The sequence below is a fragment of the Priapulus caudatus genome, unplaced genomic scaffold (genome assembly GCF_000485595.1).
Source record: "Priapulus caudatus unplaced genomic scaffold, Priapulus_caudatus-5.0.1 Scaffold275, whole genome shotgun sequence".
Classification (NCBI taxonomy): Eukaryota; Metazoa; Priapulida; class Priapulimorpha; order Priapulimorphida; family Priapulidae; genus Priapulus; species Priapulus caudatus.
The window spans coordinates 64,867-72,534 of NW_014577336.1; the positions used below are offsets into that span (position 1 = coordinate 64,867).

Consider the following 7,668-nt stretch of genomic DNA (forward strand, 5'->3'; position numbering starts at 1 on the left):
ACGTATGGAGAAGCCAGGTGTAGAGAAGCTACCCTTCCCTACACCTGCCGCTTCCATCGTATAATTAACCTCGTAAATATTTGTCTTCAAAGTGCAAGGGACTATATCGAAGACGGAGTGACATAATGTTGATCAAGGTTAACTAATACGTAATGTCGCTAGTACGCTAAGACGTAACATCATATTTGGGTTTTGTAATATTTAGGTTAGATGAAGAGCTACTAACATATTACAGGTTTTATTAACTGTTGATTAGATGGATGCGTGCATATCTGAAGCTAGTTATAACTGTGATTTGAGAATCTACACCTACACCAACCTGAATGATTTATTTGCTAGTAATGGCCCCTGTTAGTGGTATGACATTGTTTTAGTGACAACCTTTTCCCTAAATGCTTTCGTTCGGGCAAATGCTGAATGGGCAGAGAATTGAACCACTGATATGTATATATAATATAATATGAATTAAATATTAACGGCTAGCTGGCATAATTCCAATGTCGAGTCAGTCCATTTTTCTGCTCAATTAATTTTTGAATAGTTTAATTACTCAGCGATGGTAGTGCGTGGGTGGGTGTGTGGGTGAATGTATAGCATGTACAAACTGTACACAGCCTGCAGTTTTTGGGAAAAGGCGGGCATTAAATTTATATGCTGCGGCAGGCTTGGTAATTACGTTTACTAGATTATAAATTGCGTATTAATTGTTTCAATTTACATACAGACACAACGATTGTGTTTGTGTGCGCATGAATGCGAGCGTGGCTGTAAGCGCGTGCATGCGTGCGTGCGTGGGTGCGTGCGTGCGTGCATGCGTGGGTGCGTGCATGTGTGCATGCGTGGGTGTGTTCGTGCATACGTGGGTGTGTGCGTGCATGCGTGGGTGTGTGCGTGCATGCGTGGGTGTGTTCGCGCATACGTGGGTGTGTGCGTGCATGCGTGGGTGTGTGCGTGCATGCGCGTGTGTGTGCGTGCATGCGTGGGTGTGTGCGTGCATACGTGGGTGTGTGCGTGCATGCGTACGTGGGTCTGAGTGTGCGTGGGACTATCGGAGTGTATGGGTGTCAGCGTGGGAGCAGCAAGGGTGTATTTAATTGTATTAATTTCTGCTCGCTAACTGCGCCATTCTCTCGCGATTGCAGGTTGTGATGCGTGCGAAGACAGTGAACTATCAACCGAAGATGTCTACATTGAGAATGTGTGTTTGGGAAACCAAAGAGTGCCAAAGAAGGAGCCGTCTGTCTTAGGTCTGACACCAGAAGGCGTTTTGTTGGAGCTGCTCAAACATGTGGAGGTATAATATTTTTTTGTCATTATCTGCATTTTTTTGCTGCATCATAACATCAGGAGTAGATAATAGGGAATAACATGCATTTGTGGTGTAACCATGTTTTCTTTGCACATACGTTGAGCTCAGGAACTTCAGGGTTATTGACAGAATCAATATATTGTGTCTACTCGATATGTTAAGATTCTTCAGATAACATGTAATACATCTCTGATACGTTTTTGATGTAATTTGTTTTGGTTTTGAAAAAAAAACGTAATTTTGTATAAGAGTCTAGCTATCATTTATAGATATAGACGAGTATAGTATTGCATTATAAGTATAGACGAACATGGCTATACATGGTAGATGACACACTTTTCATTTATTATTACGCGATAATGGGAGAAAACTTTGATTACATCCAACGGCAACATATAGGCAAGATTACTAATGATTGCCAGTATTTGCAGATTAGGTTAGTGGCCCCATCTAGTGGTCACATATTCTAACTGAATTGCGATCAATTTTCTGATCTGTTACTATACCTAGATTGCTAAATCGGTTCCAGTATTACACACGGTACACAAGTCGTTCTTTATTTAAGTTAAATTGCACTAAATTGAACATTTATTTCTAAATATCTAGTCAGTTTAGATGTTCCGATTTATCCTGCTAGTATAATGTAATGGTTATAGTATTTATACCTCAGTATTCATTGCTTTGAGTTTGCATGATAATTTACTGATGTCCATTCGTATTACATCTGCAATCTGGTCAATATTTTTCAAGTGTTTAATGTTTATCTATGAGCTGCACGTGAGAGGGTGCTATTACGTGCAACACATCATGTGTCAGATAAATTGCATCATAAATAATTAGTTGGTAGTAATTAGTGTCAGGGCAACGGCGATAGATAAACCTAATAACCATTGGATCGGAATTTTACAAAAATTTAATTGCCTGAATTTAGAGAAACCGAAAATTATAATTAGCTCGGTAAAGGTGCCTGATTCCGTTTCGTTATAACACACATATTGGATTTTTTTACAGAAAATGATATCATAATTACGTATTTCAATATTTAAATCGCTGCTCACATCACGTACATAAGTATACGTACATAGTATACATATAGTATGTGCGTAGTATACATATAGTATGTGCGTTGCACATAGTATAGTATAGTAGTATTGTATTTACGTACATACTAGAGGAAAACCGTGCTCAGTGCAGCTGAAATTGACGTAACATTGACTGAAATTGACTGAACATTGACGAACATTGACTGAACATTGACTGACATTGACTGAAATTCACGAAACATCTGGCCGACTTGAACCTCGATATGTTAGTGCTAACACATTCACAGGAGTACGTAAGCGTATATTAACGAGACGACATAACGGTCTGTTACAGAATCGTTCGCAGGACAGGTCCCCGGCAGATGGAGGAGCCGCGGAGAGTTCCGTGGAAGGGTTTCTCTCATGGTTTCTGTCGGGCATGCCGATTGCCCTGCACCCGCTCATTCTAGTGCGGCTGCTACAACATTGCCTCATCGGCAAAATTCGCAAGCAGCGCTCGAATGACCAGCGTGCCATACAGGTACAGAGCTGACACCAGGGGCGTCACAGCCGTAGGACTGCCGTAGCAAAACGCTACGGGCCCCCAGCCTAAAGGGGCCCCCAAACTTTATCCCCTCCCCCCAATTTTTGGCGGAAAATATTCATGTTTAGGGCCCCAATTTCATTTTTGCTTACAGGCCCCCAATCATGTTGTGACGCCACTGGCTGAGACGTGTTATGTCGAAGGACCCTTACCGCCCAACAAGTGCACTCTACTTACAAATTCTTCGTTACAGATGCTCCATAGTGCCACACGTACTTTACTTGTCACTTCACATTATATATCTATATCTATATCTATCTATCTATCTATCTATCTATCCCATTCATCCTTCATCCCCCCGTCCATGCCATCATTCCATGCCATCCTCAATGCGCCTCCATCATCCATGCATCCATCCTCATCCATCCATTTCATGCCATTCATCTCTGCTCCACTCCATCTATCCATCCATCATCCATTCATGACCATACATCCCTATCCATCCATTCACATACGATCCATCCATCCATCCATCCATCCATCATCCATCCATCCATCCATCCATCCGTCCATCCATCCATCCATCGCCATCCATTCATTCATTATCTATCCATCTATCCATCCGTCCACCATTTTATCTATCTATATCTGATCGTACTATCTATCGATGCGATGCTTATCATCTATACTATCTATTATCTATCTATTCTATCTATCTAATCCTATCTATCTATCTATCTATCTATCTATCCTATTATTTTTGCTATCTATCTACTATCTATTATCTGATCTATCATCACTATCTATGCTATCCTCCATCCATCCCATCCATTCCATGCCATCATATCCATTCATCCATACATCATTCCATCCACCCACCCATGTTCAACCCATCCCAGTGCAATCCAGTCCAGTCTTTATCCATTCATACCATTCATACCCATCCAGTGTCTTCCTCATCCATCCATCCATCCATCCATCCATCCATCCATCCATCCATCCATCCATCCATCCATCCATCCATCCATCCATCCATCCATCCATCCATCCATCCATTCATCCATCCATCTATATATATATATATCTTATTATTATTTCTACTTTGACTGCATCAAAGTCTTTAATGGGCAACTATGTCTTTACTACCTAGCTGCATTGTTTAGGACAGATCAATATAACTTCACCACAGTAATTTATTAAACTAGGCCGTCATGCATGCGGATATTCGAGCTTCATTAGATCTGCCGACGTTAACCAATAACTCCATCCTCTGTCTATCGCGCTCCTTTAGTATTAACACGCCGTTATGAATTAACAAACGCACGCCATTTTCTCTCGTCGCTCTTCCGTCTTGTCATCATCGTCCTCATCATCAACATCATCACTATCGTTGTCGTTATCGTCGCCGCCGCCGCTGCTGCCGTCTTCGTCATCATCATCATCATCACCGTCGTCGTCGTCGTTGTCATCCTCATCGTCATCATCATCATCATCATCATTATCATCATCATCATCATTATCATCATAATCATCATAACTATTTGCATCGTCATCATCATCATCATCATCATCATCATCATCATCATCATCATCATCATCATCATCATCATCACCATTTGCGTCGTCATCATCATCAACATCATCGTCTGCGTTTTCCAGGCGCTCGCCAACAACCAGAAGGAACGGCAGCCGCGCCCGTCGCTCACCCTCAACTGTCAGAACGACCTCAACCGCAAGCCGGACACGTCTCCGAAGCAGCGGGTTCACATCAACTTCGCAGTCGGTGCGATCGGCAAGAGCCTTGCTCTGGCGGCGCAGGCGGGCGAGCTGAACAACGTGGCGCGCTCTGGCAGCGGCGGCGGCGGGAAACAGAAGAACGCCTCGCTCGAGCGCTTGAACACGAAGAACGAACTCGGGTCGCCGCTCGTCGTGCCAAAGCCCCCGCGCTTCGCCACTTGGGGCAGCTTCAAGCGGAAACAGCATTCGAAGTCGACGGTGAGCGAGTGGGCAGGGGTGGTTCGTGGGGGGCGGGGGCGTGGTGGGGGAGGAGGTGTTTGTTGGGCGGTCACCGTGATTTGCACGCTTTGGTGGTTTTTTTTTTCGCGTTGAGCGAAAACAGCACTCGAAGTCGACGGTGAGCGTGTGTGGGTGTGGTTCGTGGGGTGGGGGTGTGGTTCGTGGGGCGGGGGTTACCGTGACCTGTGCGCCTTGGTGGTGGTTCTTCACTTCAAACGGAATCGGCTTCAGTTCAAACTCGATGGTGAGTGGGTGTGCCGGCGGAGGTGTAGGTTGGGTGGTTGCCGCGGTGTAGGCGCTTTGCGGTTTTTCGATGACTTTTGGAAGTCGTACTGAGGTACTGTGACCAATAAGTGCTGCATCGTTAAACTTAGCTAGTGGAGCTGGATCTCCACCTTCTCCTAATGTGTATGGAGAGGGCATACTAGCAGTGCGCTGCTGCGCAGTATAGGAATCACAGACCATGATCATGTTCACATATTCAACCCGCTACCATTCTGTAGTTTACAGGTGCTGGCATGTGCGAATGTTGGGCCAATCTGGGCAATGCAGAGGTTGGTTGCGTTGTTAATCTAACCTAAGAGCAGAGGACGCAAATCCTCATACTAACCACATTTGAGACTTGTGGTATTAGATGTGACCCTCATTGACGTTCGATATGCTTTAATGCCACGTCGACCTAAATGGCAGTACATTTTCACCTTGAATGAGGCAGTAACTAGAGAGCCTATAACAATAATCTGTATAAGCAAGATGCCCGTAAGCTCTTTCTCTCTCTCTCTCTCTCTCTCTCACAAAGGGTTTTGGATATGTGGAAGAGCGTACCTGCACGTGGCTGTAACTGCAGAAAATATGACTGTTTTTAAATGGCACCCGGGCAGAGTTTTAAGTTACCAAGTTTATACAAACCAGTGAGTAGGTTCTTTCCTGCTTTAATGCCCTCATCGACGCTTCGTCGAGATTCTTCGAGGAAGTGGAGCATGCATGCATGCATGCAATGCATTACAGGCATTAAATATATTAAATTACAAGACTGCTTCTCACAACGCCATGTTTCGCAGGCATACATTACCAGATTAGCAATAAGCGTGTGCGAGTGCGTCTAGCGACGTCAGCTTTTTGCTAGCGGTTTTTCCAGGGAGACGGCAGCACATTAGGTAGGCAAACGAGGCTACATCACGCAAAACCGTTGCTTTCACTTTCAAACTACGTCCTGTAGTCTGTAAGCGCCTATGTTTTACAAGAACAATCTCATCAGACACCACATCGTGTGTGTTTGCAGTCAGGCATTGCTAACGGTAACTGCACGCGAGGATATGCCATCTCGCAACCCGACTTCTCTTACAGATACACCGACCATATCTCCAGCCCTTCCTCTCCTCTTTCCCCTCTCCAGCTCCCTTATTCTCTTTTCCTTCTCCACCCCTTCCTCTCATTTCCCTCTCTGAACTAACACTTACAATCTCTCTTCCCTCTCTCCAGCGCCCTCGCTCTCCTCTCCCTCGCCACCTCCCTCCTCCTCCCGATTCCCAGCCCTCTCTCCCCCTTTGTAACTCCTTCATCTACACCGCCCTCCCTTTCCTTCCCCTCTCCACCTCCCCCTCTCCCTCTCCACCCCTTCATCCCCTTACACTCTCTGCGCCAACACCCTCCGTCTCTCTTCCCCTCTCCACCTCTCTCCCTCTCATTCCCCTCTCCACCGCTTCCTCCCCTTCCCTTTCTCTGAACTAACACTCACAATCTCTCTTCCCTCCTTCCTCCCCAGTTCCAACTCTCTCTTCCCCTTTATAACTCCTTTCCTCTGCATCTCCCTCCTTCTCCTTCCCCTCTCCACCTCTACCCTCCCCTCTCCACCCCTTCCTCCTCCCCTCTCTGCGATAACACCCACCGTCTCTCTCTCTCTCTGCGTCTTAACTGCCCTCCATCTTCTGATTCTCTTCCCCTCTCCACCTCTCTCCTCCCCCTCTCCACCCCTTCCTCCCCTTCCCCTCTCTGCGCTAACACCCACCGTCTCTCTCTCTCTCTCTCTCCGCATCTTAACCGCCCTACATCTCCTGATTCTCCTTCCCCTGTCCACCTCCCCCTCTCCTTTCCCTCTCCACCCCTTCCTCCCCTTCCCCTCTCTGCGATAACACCCACCGTCTCTCTTTCCGCGTCATCGTCATTCACCGTCTCTCTCTCTCTGCATCATCACATCATCTCGTATTCTTTCCCCAGGCCAACATCGCTCGGGAGACGTCCGCCGCGGCAGCCGCCGCCGCCGCCGCGACGCACGTCACGGCCGACGACGTCGTCACGGAGATTGCCGACATCATCCAGTTCCAGCACGACATCGTCCACCTGCCGCCAGACGACAACATGGGCGGCGGCGGCGGCGGCGGCGGCGGCGGGGCGCTGCGGCGCACCAACTCGCTGCCGAGGCTCGCCGCGCGCGCGCTATGCCTGCAGAAGACGTCGTGCGCGGCGGAGGAGGTGTTCGTCACGCGGCTGCGCAGCGGTTCGCAGCCCGGCACGTGGTCGCCGCGCCGACCCGCGCTCCTGCCGGGGGTGGCGCCCACCCCCGCTGCCGGCGATGGCGGTGGCGGGGGCGGTGACGGCGGGGGAGGCGGGCAGAGGCTGAAGGCGCCAAAGCAGCCGTGCCTGCACGACCTGCGCACGCAGTCGCCGACCAGCGAGCTACCTATCCTGCACAGGTGCGTGGGGGTTGGTGGGGTGGGGTGGGGCGTGTGTGTGGGGGTTAGGTGGGGTGGGTGCGGTTGGGGCGGGGCGTGTGGTGG

The 7,668-nt window shown here is 48.0% G+C and overlaps 1 protein-coding gene across 1 annotated transcript in view; it reads left to right on the forward strand.

Moving 5' to 3' along the window:
* LOC106808420 overlaps positions 1 to 7,668 on the forward strand; it is an 88,740-nt gene that overhangs the window by 3,049 nt on the left and 78,023 nt on the right. The window contains 5 exon segments of the mRNA XM_014811138.1: positions 1,143 to 1,294; positions 2,687 to 2,872; positions 4,535 to 4,870; positions 5,395 to 5,445; positions 7,109 to 7,594. Coding sequence (XP_014666624.1) covers positions 1,143 to 1,294; positions 2,687 to 2,872; positions 4,535 to 4,870; positions 5,395 to 5,445; positions 7,109 to 7,594 — 1,211 coding nt within the window.